Genomic DNA, 21,455 nt, shown 5'->3' with positions numbered 1-21,455 from the left:
TAAATATTGATCTTAGACATGTCATTCCAGTTGTAAAATAGCTTAGAATAAAAAAGAAAATTCAGGAAAATATTTACAGTTTCGTGAATGGAATGTAGTGTTTTTATAAAACTGATATCTAATCTTTTTATGCAACCTAATTTAATAAGAAGCTGTAAAAGCCTAACTATACAACTAAATACCTCAGAAATATTTTCTAAATTGTGACATGTAATAGGCACGCACACAATGAATCTTTAAGATAACTATTCACAGTTCCATATGATGCTAATTTTCTGCGGATGTGGTTATCTTAAACAGTTGATTTTAATATCGATGAAATCCGCTGAGTAATTTATGACCAACGGTTATAAATTATTGAGTGCATTTCACAAATAGTTGAATGGTCTAAAAATAACATGCCCATTTGTATCAAATATCAAATTATATAACCATAAAATTTTAAAACAATTCAGTACGAGCTTATTTTAGCGGTACATATTACAATATTCCAATCGCTATTTCAGTCTCTTCAGATGTGTTGTCTAGCGTTTTAGGCGATCTCATTTTAGTAACTTCCGTAATCTATAATTAAAATTTACCTTTGCTGAATAATTTGCTCTTAAACGGGATACGCAGATACCCCGCTTGAAAAATTAGAGATATTACGTGAAATGATTTCTTCGTCAGCCAAATCTGGCAAAATGACACTTCTAAATTTCTTGATGCGTGGATTGGCATAAGACCACGTAACATGCCCGTTTAACTTCAACACCGTTTAATATAATATGACACCGTTTAACTTCAACACCAAACAATAAAAGTTGTTAGAATGATAAAGTGCGAAATGTTGGGAAAGTTTTAAAATTGGCTGGAACAATGTAAGCAATACAAGCATGTAGTGGTGTTTTAAAATTTTGAAATATTTCAAAACTACTTGAATTGCTATATAATTGAATATATAATACAAATGGATATGTTCTTTAATCCACTTACTATTTCTCACTGATATGCACCTAATAACTTATTACTACACCATATTTATGATTTTTTAGCGAATTAAAAGCACTAAAAGTCCACCCTTTTACCAAAAGAATTTGCTCAGATAGTCAAGGACTTTATATCATTTCTTCACACCTATTGCTATTGTTATAATTTTGAATACAAATATAGGGATCAAATTCCTTAAATTATGGCAAAGCATACGAAGGCAATCTATTTAAGGAGAGGAATGTATTCGTGGATGATATTTTGAGGGACAATAATTTGTATTTCCGCAAAACTCATGTGCAGGCAGCTCGTTCGTCGGGACTTCAATCCAGGTCGAAATACCAGTGTCTAGCGGTTTTATCCTTCAGTCCCTGGATGTTAATAAATTTAGGAAGCAGCTGCTAAATGCGATTGCTGCTCCTATCTGGGATAAAAGATATCCTTTTTTAAATGTGTGAAATATTTATCAAGTTTGAATTACTGTCTCTTGAAAATATTTACTAAGCTTACGTCTAAGAAATTTTCTTTGAAAAATATGGAATATTTTATTTAATATGCATAAATGAATACTTTACGGAGTAATATTTTTGCTTCATTGGGCTTGTATAAAATTTTTAATTTTACTTTTACAGGCTTCCTCCACCTACACTGTTAAAAGTGTTCTCATAGAAATCTGTTATTTTAAGAAACTTAATAGTTGGAGTATGTTTAATACCAGTACATAAAGGGATAAATTCTATAATCACCTTTCTAAAAAGGAAGTTTTCAAGAATTAAAACTTATCTTTAGGTTAAGATTTAATCAAATTTCTATCTTAAAATTAAAATTTTATTAATTCAAACTTCGTAATAGTAACTGGAGCCCACCAGCGGTCGAGCGGTAAAGTCGCTGAACACTGGTAGTTCGGTCCGAGGTTCGAATCCCGCGAACAGGCCGGCTGCATGGGCGTTTTCGTGGTTTTCCCCATGCGTTACGTGTATACGAGCCAGTTTTCCTTAGAAAGTCCTCCACGAAAGCATCCCTTCTCTTAGGCAGATAGCACTCGAGGCTTTGTCATAATCCCACACACACATAATAATAACTGCCCGTACTAAGTTCAAGTAACAGGTACTAATGTGTACATTTATTTATACGAATTTCTTATTCACTTCACAGTTATCGCAATATATTTGTGCTTCATTTCTTTTACTACATTCTGGAGCCAATAAAATTAACGCATTTATAGTACTCATAGACTGTGACATTTGCCAATAATGTACAATATTCGGATTTTGAGCTCTATTTGTCAAGTACTTTTGATATTTATAAACACTATAATTTTAATATGCACCGCGTCCATAAAATTCTTTACACGATCTTTCATTTTACAACAGTTAATTGTAAATATGTACTCTCAATAACAATATACATATTTATAAAAATGTGTATTTGTAAGATATAATAATATGAAAAAAATGTATTACCAAATTAAACTTAATTAGAATAAATATACAACAGGCTTCTAAATTACTAATTTTTAATTAAAGTACAATGCCTTCAACGCGTCTGCGTTTTGTAGCAATATCCGCATTGTTGTAAACTTTTGCCCAATCACTATACAGAACTAAAACAAAGACTTTCCAAGCTAATAAAAGTACCGCAACGAACTACGCATCCTTTTTATAACTTCCGCATGCCTGCTGGCAACGTGTATCTTAGCCTCTGCTAGCTGTTCTCCGCTATCTGAGATGTAATTACAAACCTAAAATTATGAAAGGGGGCGTTTATTCCCATTAGTGCTCTACAAATTAAAAAGATAATGTGCTAAGAAACTCGTAATCCAGAAATAAATTATGTCTAACTAAAAAGCTGTTCATGCCTCTTCCAAAATTCCATCCGGTCATCTACTATAGCGCAAATTACAGTAACCCACGCAGAAGTTTTTTCGACCATGACTTAAGTTAATTAGTGCATTCCCTAATCAAGCTGTCACCTAATATCAAGTTATCTAAGACAAAATAAATCATCACACACAACACACACACACATATATATAGGGCAAATCATGATGTTTTGCCAACTGTAAACTTAAAAAATCAGTTTTGTAAAATTTACGGAATCTATAAATTAAGTCTATGTGTTCTTCCTTTCGTCAAGTTATAAATTTAGCAAAAATTTATATTCCTTCTAAAAAAATATTAAAAGTTTGACACCTTACGACAAAACATGACTCGTATACGTAATTTTAAAGTTTCAGATAATGCTTTCTGAAAATTCAGGTTTCATGGAAAAATTGAAGAGTGAAATATATAGAGCTAAAAGTAACTAAAAATGAATCATCAGCTTAATTAAAAGTTTCTGACGTTAACAGAAGTGATGAGCACTTAGCCTGCTATATGGAGACTGTCGTGAAAAGTTTTGATCATTATGTTTTCAGAAAAGAGATTTGATTCACAGAATCTTTTATAGTTCATGTTCTAGAAAACTAAAGTATTGGCATGTAACCGAAATATAACACTAGTTGCATAAGAGAAACTGAAAAATGTTTTTAGTCTTACAAATTTTAATAGCGTTTTGATCCTTACCTAAGAAAACTGCATAATTAGCGTATTATATTATTAGTGTAATTTTAGCATTTTATTAGCAGCATTTGAAAACTAACAGATTATTTATGTGAAAATGTTAGGCATACCAAACGTTACAAATTGATAAATTACAGAAAGCTAAACACAAATAAATAAATTTAAAAAAAAATCACTGAATGAGGTTAAATGGGAAAATGCCACCTCGAGTTATCCTAATTTATTTTTTAATCTACTTCTCAGGGATTCGGATAAGTTTCGTTTACTGACGCTGAAAAAGGCATGAAAATCCTAGATTTCAAAGTTACACATCTTGGTCAATTTTTGTTGTATGGGAGTCAAACTTTCTATTTTTAATTATTTTACACTTCATAAACATTTACTAAACATAACTAAAAAAAATAAAGGACCGTAAAAAAATGTGAGATTTCGTAATTAATGGACAATCAAAATTGATTTATTTTAAATTTAAAAATACTATAACATGAATATATTTCTTAATTGAACATTTTTGTATTTAGAAGTATAGGGTTACTGCCAAAGGTTGAACAAATAAAGGTTACCTGAGTATATTCATGGATACCGTGTATATAAATGCACGAAACGCTGTACGATGTATATTCATAGCAAATGCGCTTGTTTTATAATGATACCATTTAGACATTTTTTAATGCTCAAGTTTATGCGTAAATAAATATAACTGACAAAGTTTTACTTTTGTTTGGCTAAAAAGTTAAGGATTTTTCTGATTCCATTTATCTAAACAGAAGTGCGTGCCATTCTTGTATCTACTATTATATGTAGTAATCCGTGAATCTGATTATTTCGAATTTTACATTAGAATGCTTTTGCAAGTCTCCGAGCTTTATCATTTTTAGAAAAATCAGTCATTGCCTGGAATTGGTCTTGAGTTAACTCTGAGTGTCCACGAAATATTCTACCTTGTTCTTAATGGATTACAGTGCAAATAACTTGCTAGTAAATAGAGCTCAGTTACCTTTTGATCTTTCACAATGAATTATGAGACTGATGTCAGATAGTCTTTTCATCATCATAGAAGGTATTTCTCCCCCCTTCTTAGCATGCCTTCGTGGTGTAGTGGTCAGCACACTCGGCGCGTCTCAACACGGCATTTTGTGGCGTTTCACTATAAACGGCGAATCACTTTTTAAATTGTTGCCACCAAATATCATCGCCCTGTATTATATTCAAAGAAATTAAATAACCAAGAATTAGAATCTGAATGAATGTATGTATGTTTCTCGCATTGTGAAAAAACGACGGTACTTAGAGCCATCAAATTTTGAATAACGTAATCCTGCACCCGAACATGCGCAACTGGACGCCCGAATACTGAATTTCGAATTTGTTTTATTATCTATTTCATATTTGTAAAACTTTAGCGAATTTTTGATTACCATCTCAACGATTTGAAAGCGAGTAATGGTAACATTATACGAAAAAAAAAAAAAAAAAAAAAAAAAAAAAAGAACATTTTCATCTCCAACAGGCGAGATTGTTTATCGGAAATTCTGATGATATGCTGTTTTAAAATAAGAATTTTTATTATTATTAGTAACTGAATTTTTAGCCTATAAGCTGCAGTTTTAAACAAATTACATATGTATGTAAATTAACTATGATATATTAATTCACTCTTATTTATAAATGATGAGTTTATTGTATTATAGTCATCACTTTTATGTATTTACACTCACATTCTCTTTATTATGAGAGATTTTGCTTAATAAAGCAACGTAAATAGTTAATCATGTTATATATTAAATTTCCAATAAAGAATTGCTTTTGAAGGCAACTGGAACTTCATTTGTTACAAATATTTACCCGTTCCGATGAAACTCAAAATACCGATTTACCTAAATTTATCCTATACTACTCAAAAACAAGTTTAAAATTCTTATGAATTCAGGAAATCTATTTGCTGTCTGTCGGAAAATGATTATCCCTCAGTCATAAGAAAGATGATGATATAAAAATTCATTTATTTGCTCAGACAGTCTATTTTAATATCAAATTTTAATTCCGGATTTCCTCTTTCTTTCGACATTGAAAGAAACACACAGTAAATATAATTTAAAACCCTTGATGAGTTAGCTATTCAATATCCGCCTTAAAAGATATGAATTTTAACTTTTAGCACCCGGAATTCAACCGAAGTTCCGCTTCTAGAAGGAAAAACTGTAGCTCCACTGATGTTAATAAGAAAAAGCGAAAAAAAAAAAAAAAAAAAGAATTTTTTGAAAAGAACTGACCATAGCTTATAAAATTAAAAATCACACAATAAAGGAAGGATTTTCTTTCTTAAAGAACTCGCGTTTAGAATATTAATCGATGTCATCACTCGGAGCTCGACTTCCACTCATTGCGTTCGTCCTTGCCCTTTGGAGGTCGTGGCACGGCTAAAAAGAAATTCGCGAATATATATTAAGCTAAAAAGAAAAAAGGGGTTTTCGCTTTGTAGGGTTACCATAACGATAATGAGAAGGCGTTTAAATCTCAGGTGTTAATATTTTCAAAGATCATTCATTGCATTTTTCTCCTTTCCATGAAAGTATAATTATTAATTAATGCACTAAAAGTCCGATAAATCGACGCTCGTTCGTGTCTGTAACGTTGCAGGACTATTAAATATGACAGGTCACCAAAATCAAATCATATATTGGCGCAAAGTGATATTTTTCTTTTTAATGAATGCATAGTGGAATGAAAAAATTGCGTATACTCTGAAAATTTATTTAATGAGAAAAATTTATTTGCAAATAAACTTATAGTAAAACTATATTTCGTCAGATTCTATTTTAAAAACCGCCATTATTGCAAATGTGTGAAGTTTTTTTAAGTGTCCACTTTACTGATACCCGATTCCAAAAGCAATTATTTAGAATATGAATATTATTCCTCCAATGTTATGTTTTTAAAATCTTTTTCGACGAATTTCACAAATGCATTTAGCACTTAGCCTGACGCCAAGTGATCTTGGTTGAACTTTCTTCTGAAATAATTTAAGTAATAATATAATGAAGTAAAGAAATCAGACAATAAAGATAAAGAAAGCACACAGCTTATAAACGTAAAGTTTTAAGCAAAAGACTAGCTGGTAGAGGGGGGGGGGACGCAAAGAAACTCCCAAGTGTTACCGAATATTATCTAATGAAATAACGGTAGTAGTGCCATCTCGTGGCAACAATCTCGATAGATGGGATGTCAGAATACCAGGTATGCTGAAGCTTTCGATGCCACGTTATATCGTACTTTTACTGTAACTGTTCGTTAATATTACAAATTTTATTGAATAATTTAAATATTGCGCGAAAATAGATAGATAAAAAAATTAAGTTCTTTTTTATGTTTCTTTCATCATATTCTTATACATACATAAGTGAAGATCTGTTTCACGATGAAAAAAGAACTGAAACGAAGGTACTTAAGTATTAACGCAATCACCTTAGCGCAATTTGGCAATTTTTTCAAGATGAAAAAGTTAAACTTGCTTATCGGGTGCGAGTTGGCATTTTTCACACGTTAGACAAACAGATTTCAAACTATAGACTATTATCGAAAGTCGGCAGACATTACGAAAGTATCAAAAGAAAAAAATCTTTGGCAATTTAGAACACGAATTTTAATTATTAAATAAAAATTATGTGATAAATTAAAAAAATAAGTCTAATTTTTTTCACGAATAAGTCCCGAAATTTGTTGCCGCTGTTTTTCTTCTTCATTTGCACAGCGATCTGTTATCAATCTGTTCAAAAATCATCAAATAATTGCACAAACTCGATATTGCGCCCAACCTTGTCATTATGCACCGCCTGTCTACCAAACACGTTTCATTTTCGTCCTGTTTAGTGATTTTGCGATGAAAATATTACTGTCTTGCAGAGAAGCTATTTTATTTTCTTCCATTGCTTGCAATTCCATAAGCGCATATTTTAAAATTTAATTTAAGGCAAAAATTATCAAGATTTGTCTATAAAACCGTTGAAACTTGCGCTACATAAAAAGGAACACATATAAAAATAGCGCAATTGCTTGATTAAAGGAATGTTATCAACATGATTGCCATTGTTTGGAACATTGGGAAATTTTTGCATCTTTTATTAAGAAAGTATCCTAGTGAAGTACTCAAAAGTATTCGTCAGTTTAAAACATTTTTAGATAACTGCATACATTTTGAAAAGAAAATAATTCAAATAACTCATATTCTGTACTGATTTTTGAAGCTTTTATGTGGTATTTCCTTTGATTGTGTGATTAAATAATTATTCTAGATTTATTTTTCGATGGATTTTTAAGTCTGTCATTACAGGAACTTTAAGCAATTAGCGTTTGGATATTAAATTTCTGGAAGACTTGACATTTTAATCTTTTAAACATTATCTTATTGAGATTTAAGTTTTCTTACATCTTGAAATTCTGCATAATATAGCACGAAAAAGTGCATTTGTGCAAGCATCTTTATTAAGAATGCAATAAATCAACAATACTTTAAGAACACTGCAAGTAAGACTGCCCCCCTTTTTTTTGACGTTATTAGCAACGTTTATTACCGCCTTAACATTCTAAACTCGGTTTCAGATTTTTAACCTATTAGTCTCGAAACAGCATTTTGCGATGGATGAATTAAATGCGATGTATCACTTTTAAAATTGTTGCTATCAAATATTATCAACCTGTTAAAGAAACTAAATAATGAATAATCACCATGTATGTTTCTCGCACTGTGAAAAAACAACGGTGCCTAGAACCATCAAATTTTGAATAACATATTCCTCCATCCGAACATGGGCACCTGGAAGCTCAGATTTGGAATTTGTTTTATTATCTACTTCATATTTTGTACAACTTTAACGAATTTTTGATTAAAAAACTCAGCAATTTCAAAGCGAGCAGTGGCAACATTGTAGGAAGTAAAATGCTTTTGTCACCAGCGTGCGAGACTGTCTATCGGAAATTCTAAAGATATGCTGCTTTCAAATATTTTTAGCCCAAATGCTTTCGAAACGTGTAGGTGTCTTTAAATGAAAGAAAACGCCCGTTTGGGCGTAATATAAAATCTGAAAGCGTTTAGATCTTATTAGCTCAAACGGCGTTAGCCCAGAACAGCTATTAATTTCGTTTTCGCATTTTGCGTTGATTCACTTTTCAAACTGTTGCCACCAAATATTACAGAACTGTATTATATTTAAACAAATTAAATAATGAAGAATCTACATAAATGTATGTATGTTTCTCGCATTGTTATAAAACAACGGTACCTAGAGCATCAAGTTTTAAATAACGTAATCCTCTGCCGATAATGGGCATCTGGAAGCCCGAATTTGGAATTTGTTTTGTTATCGATTTCATATTTTGTCAGACATTAAAGGATTTTTGATCAACAAACTCAACGATTTCAAAGCGAGGAATGGCAACACTGTACAGGAAAAAAAAAAAAAAAAAAAATGTTTCCAGCGCGTGAGGTTGCGTACGGAAATTCTAAAGATATCCTCATTTTAAAATTATTTTGCGATATTGCTGTTGAATTGAATTTTATGATTTAAGTGCGAAGAACGTGATATTTAATAACTAAAGGTAACACACAAAGCGTTAAAAAACGCCCCTTTGGGCGTAATGTAAAATCTGAAAGCTTTCTGATTTTTTATTTATTTATTAATTTTATTTATTTATTTTGAGAAAACCACTATGAAGAGATTAAAAGTTGTTTAGCTATATGGATGAATTTAGTTCTGAGAAAATCTGAAGTGGCAATTCCCTAATTAAGTTGATAAGAATTCTATTAAGACTTGCATGTTTATAGGTTTCTGATAGCAGTGAAAGAAATAAAGCAATACATCGCCAAATCTGGTAGCCTTACTTGAAAAGCGTTTTACCTATTGGATGTACCATACCTAGAATAGTATGATGCAGTTTAAAAAGGAAATACTTTCCGAAGATATAATAGGAACACTCCCTTTAAAATGTATCCGGTTGTTCGTAAACAGAGTTTTCCGAAGGGATCGTTTAAATGCCAACCTGCTCACCCGGATGTAAAGCAACTTCATGCTAATTTATGGTGTAATGGAACAGTAAATATTTATCATTTAGATGGAAAGTTAATAGGTAAAGGCAGATGACAGGAAACTTTTAAGTTTTATATCCTGTTGTTTTACATACATTTAGCAAAAATTCGCGCTGATTTCATGCCACGATTTGACGACAGGAAGAATAACAAGTACGATATCAAGTTAATGACGTTTTGTAAGAAAACGTCCTTGCAGCGTGAAAATTAAGGGGGAGGGGAGGCTATTTTGAATCCTCGAATCCGGTGAATTTCATAAGGAGTTTCATAAGGAGTACGAAAACTCTTAGTTTAGGTCATTTTTCACAATCCATTTTTTCTAAATCTCAGAAGGCGTGAAGCTTTTTAACTCAAAACTTTCGAAAAAATTAATTTTTCTGACTTCTAACAGAAGCGTTTATTTATTATGTTCATTTATAATGTTTCTTTTATTAAGAATTCGATTTTTACTGTTTCAGTGTATTCGAAGCAACAGCATCACCTCGTTGGCAGCCCTGAGTACAACACTCCTAATTTTCTGGTGAAAATTTAGTGTTTACCTCAATTAGTTTTTGAAATTATCATACCACATTCCCCATTTACTTTGAATTGAAAAGATTGTGGAAATTTATTAAAAATTTGAACTGTTATTCAAATACAGTTTGTCCAAATGTATTGATGAAACGAATCTCAGAATTCACGAATTTTAATAATACACTCCATATATTAACTTTCATTTACAGTTTCTTAATAAATACAGGTACATTTTTAAAATTGCAATTAAATAAAAACTTTTTTTTTTTACCGTCATAATTTTTATTTGAAGATTCTGTAGAAATAATAGAACTGAAGACTCGAAAGAAACGAGAGATTTTAGAACTCGGATTCAAGAAAATTAAAGATTTGTTATACCTGTATTCATTGCATTTAAATGTAGTTTTAAGTTGACTTGAGATTTTTAGAACTTAGAAATCGTCTTTTAAAAACTTACAGCGGATAAGGAAAGTTTATAGAATTTCTTATAAATTTTGCCAGAAAAAAGATAAAGTAAATGAAATCAAAAGGCCTGTTTGGTAGAAAAGAAGGTCTAATACCTGAATTTATAGATATTAATTATGATCAATATAATATAATTATATGCAATTACAATCAATATAATATTATTTATATGTAATTTAATATTAATTATCGTATTTGCCGGCGTATAAAACGCACCCCCTTGTTTATACACATTTTTGAATCGTCGATTGTAATATTCCCACACTCCATAAGGAGAAAAAAAAAAAAAAAAAAAAAAAGAAAAAAGAAAAAAAAGAAAAAAAAAAAGAAAAGCATAACTCCGAATAGAGAAGAGAAAATTTCCAGAAATGAAAGTAATCAAAAACTGATTATCGACGTATAAGACGCACCCCGTTTTTCAGACCTATTTTCAAAGAAAAAAACTGCGTCTTATACTCCGGCAAATATGGTATATCTATATTTAATTATATGCAATTGGATAATAATTATAATATGGAATTGGAAGAAAAATCCTATTTTCAAATTTTACTCTTTTTAAAGCACTTTAAGTTGTGACATATGGCTTCGACTGACAGCTGTAATCCGCCTGAAAAATGTATAATCAAAATTAATTTAAGAGTTGTACACGCGACTCCTTATGAGTGCGCCAAGTAGAAATAACGCAATTCACATCTTTTCCCCCTGTTAATTTACTAAATATTCTAACATCATATATATTTGTTTTTACATTTGAGAAATATTTACACGATTTGTAATAGATTACAAAACAATTTTGGCATATAAATGAAAAGGTGGAAGGGTGCGTAAAAATATGTACAAATACGTAAGCGAAATTATTTTCTTAATTACGGTCACTGTAATTATTACAGATTAAGTTATATGAGGACCAGCATCTGCTCCCTTAGTTGTAAAGTTTAGTTGTTTGTTTCCTGACACTGAATTTCTCCTTTACTTAACACAGGAAAAGGTACAGAGATTACGCAGAACAGATAATAGGCTATAAAATTAGAAAGTGCACTAATAAAAATTACAACAGAACTCCAATCATCTGAGCTTCAGATATCCAAAGCTTTAGTTATGGGACCTCTTTTACTTTCTGTTATAGCTAAAATTAAGCTTCTTGTAAAATAATTCAGATGTTTTCAGTCCCTTTGCCGGCATGTTGATAATAGTGCCAACTTCCATAGCTTTGGACTCAGGTTCGAATCCCAGACAGTTCACGGATGTGTAATTTTAAAGTGTTTTTGCGGCATGGAGAGACTTAAAAAACTGTCGAGCTGCAGGTCTTCTTGAGTGGTTTATGCAGGGCCGGATTTAGACTTAATAAGGGCCTATGGTTGAGATATGAGGCCCTTTATAAGTCCAGATATTATACGTCAGTGCCAAATATGATTTTCGGTTACCTAGAAGGTTCCCCCCCCCCAAGAAAGCGGGAGCCCTAAGCTATAGCTTGTGTAGCTTATACATAAATCCTGCACTGGGTTTATGGAAGGGAAGGAGGGGTGGGAGCACTTGGATGTATCCATCGCCGGATTCTCTTTCAAAACTGGAACGAGGCTGTTAAAATTCATATTGTCATCTATAAGGTGTGTAAGACGTAAGTCAATCGTAGACTCAGCCCTTGCTTTTCGGCTGAGATAAAATTTGCGGACTTAGTCTGATGTTAAGTGAAATAAGTCAACAGACACATATTTTCTCTTGATTTTAAGAATAGGCAATGAATGCAATGTACATTTTTATAAAGCTACTGTTTTATTCCGTGAATCACTTCTTAGCTTTAATAAGCGCTTCATTTCTAACCGCTAATAAAAGTAGTGCTGTTATGTCTGTTCTAGTGTTATATTTATTGCATATATAAATTTCAATTCTACTTATGTACTAAAAAAGCATAAAACAAATTATTAAAAAAAGCATTTTGTATTACATGGTTTTAATCAAATGCTCCAAACAGTATAAAAGTAAATTCTTATTATATTCTTGATCATATGTCATTATACTGTTGATCAAAAATAAGATCATATGGCTCTTATATATGATCTGTATTTGGTATTGAAGCATTAAATAAAATTTCAAAGGATAAAAAAAAAGCAGTAGCATATAAATAACAAATATAAGAACAATTAGAATCAATATCCTGAATTTCTGTTTAACAAATTTAATTTAATGCATGATTGTTAATAGTTTCATAATTTTTTGTTTAGCAATGATCAAGAATATATAAAGGCTGAAAAAAATTATATTTCATTTTTCAATTTGTTTTAATAAAACTGTGTAGTTTAAAATTCTCTATCACGTACTTTCTAGTATAAATATACTGTATATTACTAAAAATCCAGTTCCAAAACAGTGCCAACAAATTTCATTATTGTAAAAAATCAGAATCACACTCAGTATTTTTTTTTCTTTTAGATCAATATTCAATTCATTATAGTTAAATTTTAGTCCCTCTATTATTTTTTTTAAACAAATGCTTCTTCCTGCCAACTCTGTGCATAGCTGTGTCCAGTTTTATAGTGCTTTTAATTTCTTTCTTATATACTGAATTCTTTTAAAAGCTCTGAATATCCGTTTTAGAAATATCTCTTTTAAGCCTCTTAACAAGTAATATCTTAAATAGTATGCCTTGTTTAAGACTTAAATGTTGTTTAGATCTTAAATGCCTCGTTTAAGACTGGTTGCTGTTATAGTAAGCCCGAGTCTAAACGTAAGAACAAACAAGAAATTCTAATTTCCTGGAAATGATTGCTTAGCAAATTTCTCAGAAGCTATCGAAGTTTGTTGTCCCAAGGTTGGGCATAAGTTGTAGTGCAACTTCTAAAACTTTTGAGTTCAAAACTTTTAGCCTTTTAGCTATTCTGAGAAACCTAATCCTTTTCTTAGGCTGCACCATGAACTCTGGTGTCTAATGAGAAAAGTTTCTTTTTCTGTTGACAGGTTATTTAAGTTCATTATGCTTGGAACATATTTCAAGATGGCTGTAAGATTGTAGAGAAACAGTTCTATAAAAATATGTAAGATGATTACTACAGTAACTGAATACGTATGACGAAAGTCGTTGGACAGATTTGAACAACTATTCATATTCAATATGGAAAGCTGTACAAAAATGCATCGCTCACTTTTTTTGCTCATTTATGTAATCCCTAAATTTTCATCTGTTTCTTAAGATCTTCTTTTTAGATGATACCATTATAATTCTGCTTTTCTATGAAGAATATTACGCGTCTAGAATTCCAAGATGAATAGAAAATAATGTATTTCAAGAAACTGAATGGAGTTAAAATCTGCTAAAAACAGACTTCAAAATGACTGATGAATAAAACTGTTTTTAAAGAAAAAAAACAAGATAGTTGGTCTCACAAAAATGGTTGAAAAGAAAATACTGTTTGAGAATATATTTGAGAATTTACTGAGGTGATATTAAACAATAAAGCTATTTTATCGAATATTCTTTGTAAGATAGAGTTTTACATCAACTGCGTTATGCTATTTAAAAGTTTAATAAGTACAGTGAAATCTCTTTGTAATATGGCAAAACAAAAATGATACTAATGAAAGAGTTTATTGTTTATCAAGGCGGATAAACTGCATTTGATAATTAAATGTACATTTTAACTTAACAATTTTTGCAGTTAATTAGTTAGTTGGTTAATTAATTAAGGCTATTTGCTTTAGAGAAGAGATGCGTACGTGGAGTTCTTAAAACAGGTTCTTATTTATAAATATAATTTTTATAATTATGTTAGAAAGTTAAATTCCATTAGAAAACCATTTTTACAATACAAATATTAAATTATCCATTTATTTAAAATTTATATAAAATCTATTAACCTATCTATCATTTATTTAAAATAAAAATATTATTTGATAATGATAAAGGTAAATAATGGAATCGGTATTTTCTTGTATTTGTATTTTAAGTTTTGTTTCCCACTTACCTTTAATTATTATATATTCCATTCTCTACTTGCCTAAAATTATTATTTATGAAATATTTCTGTGTTATTTTATTGCTATTAACTTACTTTGTGTGAAAAATGAATATATTATTAATCATATTGTATTTCGTAAATTATCGTATTGATTTTTATTATTTCATGCGTAATTTACGTGAATTAGTTCTGTTTCCGTGATTCCTCTTTCCGCGTTTTTCAAAATTCTTCCTGTTCCCGCGAAATCAGAAGGTACAGTCCCCCACAGATCCTCGGGGAATGTCATGATAAGTCATTAAGAAGAGCTGAATAATTTCTTTATGAATAAGTTGGGCTTCATTTTGATATTGCGTTTTAGTTTAGGCTCCTCTTGAAATATTTAATTTCATTCTATTTTTAATTCTGTTACAATATTAGCTGTAATTTTCACATCTTATCTTAATCAATCTTTTAAAATATCCATCGTCACAATAAACCAAAGTCACGTGGCAGTTGCCTTAAAGACGTTGACTCTAACTCAATTCAATTAAAACTGTTGAACCAATATTTCTGAAGTTTTTAATATTGCGACCATAGGAATAAATGTATTTGAGAACCGCGTTTAAAGTTGGAATCGCAAGTGACTCACAAAGTACAGTTTCTCTTAAAAAAGAAGCTAGACGAATAGCAGACTTAGAAAAAGATCATTCGAAAATGAAATAATATTAAATAAGTTGATAATAATTAGAAATTTCATTATATACATATATACATGTATATATAAAACTCAATTATTTAAAATATACTCTATAAAGGAGGTGCATTTCCTTTTAATCAACCTTTCTTTTCGTAATGAATATTTATTCTGAAAGATTTTATTGTAACTCACCTTTATGCAGAATTTCGGAAGAATAGTATTTTTACTTTAGGGAATTTAATCTTTTAGTTCATTGACAAAATCATCGCAGAGTTTGAACATCTCTCTCTCCTCTCTTAAATACAGAATTAGCTTCATTCATGCAAAAATCTGAGATCGTAAATATTTTTCAATTATTTCGTTTAAAAATTCTTTTCTTTTTTTTTTTTTTTTAAATCTAAACATTTTTTGCCTTCCTTTATCTCAGGAGAGGCCGAAGCACAGTCGGCCCCCACTATGTAACCCCTTTGGGAAAGGGGGTAATGAAAGATTGATGATTTCGCGGAAACAGACTCCAATTTACGTCTATTTGCAATTTTAAAGATTTATCTGGCCAATAAATAGATTAAGTACATGATTGTACTATATCTAATGTTCTTTTTTCTGTCCTAGATGCCGCAAGGTGTAAAAAATCGTAAATTAAAATTTTTGCTATTAATATGTTTCAGAGCATTCTAAGTCGCCTGTGTTTACTTCCAATCAGAATTTGTTATTTGCAGATTATGTTTATAATAATTTCAAACATTGTACTGAGCTAGTATTAAGGTGATACTGTATTAAAAAATAAAATAGGCACCGTCCCGTTTAGAAAAACTCCCTGGGCAATTGAAGGTAACCGGTTTCCTTCATTGAGCCGATAGCACTTATTTTTCTCGTAATATTTACTTAACATTTCGTAAATGTAACGTCTATTTCAAGATATGTGTAGTACGAAAAACAACATTTACATGAACAAAATGTAAAATTATGAAATCTGACGATTTTTAGGAACGTTTTGTTTAAGTGGCCCATCGATAGCAGCCTTACCCTAAAGCTAAACTAAACTGAAATAGGCCCATAGGTAATTTTTGCAACACCAGATATCTATGTTTATTGTAGGCATACTGTAGGTTTATTTTTCCTACCATCAGACATATATGAATTTTTTGTTCTAAAGCCTCTTTGTCTCTTTTGTATATCCATTATACATCTTTTGCATATCGTTGATCTGTCTTGCGACGATGGTATAAAAACTAAATTCCAGCCATCTTTTATCAAGACTTCATTTTTAGATCTCTATAAAAATGAATACCCATCACTGAGTGAAAAAACAATGAAAATTTTAATTCAGGTTTCAAGAACATATTTGCGCGAAATAGACATTTTTATCTCTAACAGCAATTAGAACTCGGTACCGGTCTCGGATTGAAATAAACGCGGTGACGTCATTGGAACCAAAAGTCCACAAACCGATTTCAAACAAACAGGAACAAATATCACGCTAAAAATGTGCAATACTTAAATAAACTTAAAATTTTCCTTTTTAAAAATAATTGCTTTATAACTTGGTTACGTTTAATGGGTGCATTTCATAAAGCAAAAGTTTTCTGTTTATTATCGTATAAATGTATTTATCTTTTTTTTTTCTTTCTAAATTTATCTTAGTGATCTGCCAAATATAAAATTATACATTTAATGGTCTATGAAGTTCTAAGGGTTGGCGACTCCCATTTAAACAACTAGAAGGCACGAAGGTGTATTTTACTCTTTCTTCACCCCAGGTGGCTAAATTATTGCGAGTAAAAGAATTTATCACTCATGTGACTATTATTTTCCCAGGTATAATGTCAGTGTCCCGCTCAAGGTATTCCCCTTTCTTAGGTAAAATAAATCCAAAATCGCTTGTATTCAACTACAGTAGATTGTTTTACTGAAAACTTTTGTTTGTATTTATAATTTCTGTTAGTTTTTACTTTGCTTTCAAGCAGATTTTTAAATGAGAATACCAATTCACTCATTCTATGCGCCGCACACCTGGATATCTGAGTCCATGTATAACACTTTATAATGATGATATGTTTTATATGATGTTCATCGTCAACATATATAAGGCACTGAAGGAACGAAAGATTACATTTTGGATTCTCAATACAATTTCGTTTTTAATTTTTTAAACGTTTTTTCATTTTACTTTGTCATTTTTCGTCTATCACTTTTGTTCTTTTAATTTATTTTGTAATAGCTTCTGGCTACACAAACGATTTAAAGCTCACGAATAAAAATAATAAATTAGATATCCACGCAATTCTCGATAGAATTCACTTTAGTAAAGAGGTATTGACTGATGAAATTCGTCAACAATCATAAACACTTGCGAAGAAATGACAGCGAAAATGACGACGAAAGAATACTCAAAATGAGTTCGTTAGTAAATACGAGCAAGATGCTAGACTTTTATAAAAGAAGTGCATAAAAAAATTACGAAATGGTGTATAAATTATTTAATGGTACATTATTAAATGGTGTGTAAAATACCAAAAAAAAAGTAAATTTGGGAAAAAAATCGCTTTGAAAATCTGACATTAAAATTAATTTTGATCATGCGTTAAATTGTTTAAATTAACGTTAGTGATAAATACTAGGCCAACAAATATTACTTTAACTTATTTCTAACTGAAAATTTCTAATAACACATTCAATGTGCCGCCGCTAACTAATGTAACAAATTTTAATGCACTTATTCGAGGGTTAAATGATCTCATATTTGTTCATAATCAAAACAAGAAGAAAACCTTTTTTTTTTTTTTTTTTTTTTTTACAAAGTTTAATGTTAAACTTAAATGCAATTTTTAAACATCGATAAATTGCATTTTCGTTCTTTATTTCGACGAGGTAGAACTGTTTTTGCCAAAATAACACAGATGAATATGTTTGGCAGTAAATCTAGAGATTCATAACTATTTCTTTGTAAAAGTTGAAAATGTAATTATTTTATTAGCTATTTTACCATCCTGATAGTAAATTTTAAGATTTACTTACATTCAGAATAATATTCAAAGTAAAAAAGAAACTGTGAAAGGGGCATATTCTGAAAACATTCCTTGACATCATGGAAAAACAAACTGAATAATAAATTCGCTATACATTAGTTAGAATTAAATTCTTAAATACAAATGTCTCTAAGACTCTTTATATAATTACTTTTTTTTTAGTAAAAGTAACACTGGTTTATTTTGTGTAATTCTGTTTAATAAATACACTAGCGCTTCTGAAGACTTTCTATGAAATATTATATGAATAAAATTTAATTAATGCAAATGATGAGATTTCTGTACGAAGCTAATGAGCCTTTTAGCATGGAAAACTCTAGTCAACTTTTGATTAACTGTTAAAAAAAAAATCTGAAAGGTCTCAGATTTTAACTATCTCCCAGAATAGTTTGTTAATGCTTTTCTATACTCTCGCTGAGCTCGCAGGCTACCAGTCTGCTCTTGCACATAATTTTTTTCCCGCTCTTATGCCATCCACATTTCAAAAGCAAAATCACAAAAAAATTTTAAAAGCAGCATGTGTTTAGAATTCCTGATGAAATATTATATATTGGCATACATTTTAATATTTTTTCAGTCCTTTATCAGTTTACCGTATCAATGTACAATTTTAGTAAGATGGTTTGCGAAACTTTTTTTTTTTTTTTGTCTTTTCCTTATTAACTTTTTTGTGTTAAAATTATTAATTAATATCATGTTCTTCCCACTTACGCCCCATGAAATTCAGCTGAATAGCGAAATCCCAAAATATTTAAAAACAGCTTTAGAAACTAACTTATATAAAGTTTCGGGCGCTGGAGATAACAGTGTTTTAATCCGTATAGCGTTGCCACTGCTCGCTTTCAAATCGTTGAGTTTATTAAAAGTTCACTAAAGTTTTATAAAATATGAAATATAAAATTCGACATTTAAAATTTGGGCTTCAAGGTGCACATGTTCGGGTGGCGAACTACGCTATTCAAAATTTCACGGCCCTAGGTACCGTCTTTCTCGCAATGCGATAAACATACATTAAAAATATATATATATATATGACAGCTTTCAGTTTTATATTAAGGACAAAGGGGGAGTTTTTTTCATCTACATACATACATGTTTCGAGAGCATTTGGGCTAAAAATATTTAAACAGCATATTTTTAGAATTTCCAATAGACAGTCTCGCGCTCTGGAAGAAAAAAAAAATTTTTTTATTCCGCAGATACGTTGCGACTGCTCGCTATGGAATCGTTGAGTTTTTTTGATAAAAAATTCGTTAAAGTTTTACAAAATATGAAATGTACAATAAAACAAAGTCCAGATTTCAAATTCGGGCTTATAGTTGTCCATAATAGGGTGGGGACTACCTATTGAAAATCTGATGGCTGTAGGTACCGTTGTTTTTTCACCATTGCGAAAAACATGCATACATTCATGCAGAATCTTCATTATTTAATATCTTTAAACATAATACAGGGAGTTAATGTCTGGTGGCAACAATTTAAAAAGAGATATGCAATTAGTGAACCCACGCAAAATGACGTTTCGAGAGTAATAGCCCATCTGGGTTAATGCTCTTTTGGGCTATTAATTAACTGCATAATTCAATTGACAATTCATTTTATAAACCTTGGAAATGGTTATGTAAATTTTATTTATTTTAATTTATTTGTTTATTTATTTTACATTTGGTTATGTAAATTAAATCCGCATCCGAAACAAAAAGCACAGTGTTTTTGTTCACATTATTCACGTATTTCTGATGGAGGTAATGTAAAACAGAAGATTAATTAGCTGTATAATTGACTTGTTTTTACGACTGAGCAAGTTATTTTCAATAGATGATTAATGATGATTTTATAATACCGATTATGTACAATTAAATTACATATTGTGCGGATAAAAACAACTCCCAAGCACTATGATATCATCTGCTTCTATTACTGTTGTCCCTCGCACATTTCTTTTCCTCAGACAGTTTTATTTTACGATGATGGTTTGCGATAGTAACTTTTCCATCCGCAATAATAAACATAATGTTTTTATTTTAATTTTTGACTAGTCCAGGTTTAATGCACTACTTGGTTAATCAATTCCAATTAATCGCGAGGTGATTGAACTGTAATTAAATTTTAAAATTTAATTTAAAGTAAGATTATTTAAACATATTTTTTTTTAACGTAAAAAATAGAAATAAATGATTGATGTGGAAGAAACTTCCCGCAAGCCTGTAACGGAAAGGTTCTGCAGATCCACAAGTAATACTTTTTGAGAAATATATTTAAGTACATGTAAATTAGCAGAACTTTCTTTTTAAATTAATTTGTACTCAATATTTCCACTAAAAATCCCTGATTTAGGGAGATGGAAAAAAAAAAAAAAAAAAAAAGTTTTATGAAAAATATTTTTTAAGGTAAACAAAGAAGTCATCGGGTAAAAGGTGATGCTCTCCTTTTCTCATAAATCTATCTATCTATATATATATTTAATATACGCTAAACTTTTATATAAGACTGCAATTCTTAGAATTCTAAAATGAAAATAATTGTCTTATATTCGAATAAAATACAGAAATTACAATGACAAAATAAATCAAAAAAAATTTTTATAAATAAATAAAAGCACCTACCTTTTTCCTTTGTGAAATCTTTCGACCTTCAGAAAAAATTAAAAAAGTGATGCAAAATATCATTAAAATAATCACACGGATTTCCATGATCGCCCAGTGTGCTCCTAAAATAGTGACTATTACATAATTTTATGTCTAACAAGAGTTAGAAAACAAATGTGAAACTCGCGAAAGAGAAATTTTGTAAATGCCGCGCGAACTGCATTCAGCGCTATTTACGGATCCATCTAGGCAATTGGATAGGTTTGCTGTTCGCGTTTACCGAGTTGGCGACTATTTGTAGCAACAAGTTCGCCAATATTCGCTTTCAGCCTCAAGTAAAGTTAAGTTACGTATCGCGATGGCGGCAAACAAAAAATAAGCGCAACACCTTTAATATAATACATCCGTATGGGGGGGGGGCTGTTTTGCACCGGCTTTGGGAGGGGGGAAGCAGGGAGAGAGGCGCAGAATTATGATCGAAACACTTAAGATTCTAAGATTGTAGTTTAACACGTCATAAAAGAGTTTTTCATTAAAACACTTTTTTTTTATTATATTTTAAAACTAAAAACAAATTGCAATTCGACTTTTTTTCGGATTTCGAAACAACTGAAAGTAT

At 30.4% G+C, this 21,455-nt stretch overlaps 1 protein-coding gene across 1 annotated transcript in view; it reads right to left on the bottom strand.

Moving 5' to 3' along the window:
* The window catches only part of LOC118201033 (trypsin-3-like), a 41,061-nt gene extending 19,993 nt beyond the window's left edge, over positions 1-21,068 (bottom strand). Inside the window, exon 1 of the mRNA XM_085806731.1 lies at positions 20,855-21,068. Coding sequence (XP_085662857.1) covers positions 20,855-20,941 — 87 coding nt within the window. The 5' untranslated portion in view covers positions 20,942-21,068. The remainder of the gene's footprint in view (positions 1-20,854) is intronic.
* Positions 21,069-21,455: the final 387 nt, after the last annotated feature.

Source organism: Stegodyphus dumicola, chromosome 1, assembly GCF_044657685.1.
Source record: "Stegodyphus dumicola isolate Sdum_Otavi_A_Nest chromosome 1, ASM4465768v1".
NCBI lineage: Eukaryota > Metazoa > Arthropoda > Arachnida > Araneae > Eresidae > Stegodyphus > Stegodyphus dumicola.
The sequence above is the reverse complement of the archived record's forward strand: the minus strand, read 5'-3'. Positions and strand labels throughout refer to the sequence as shown.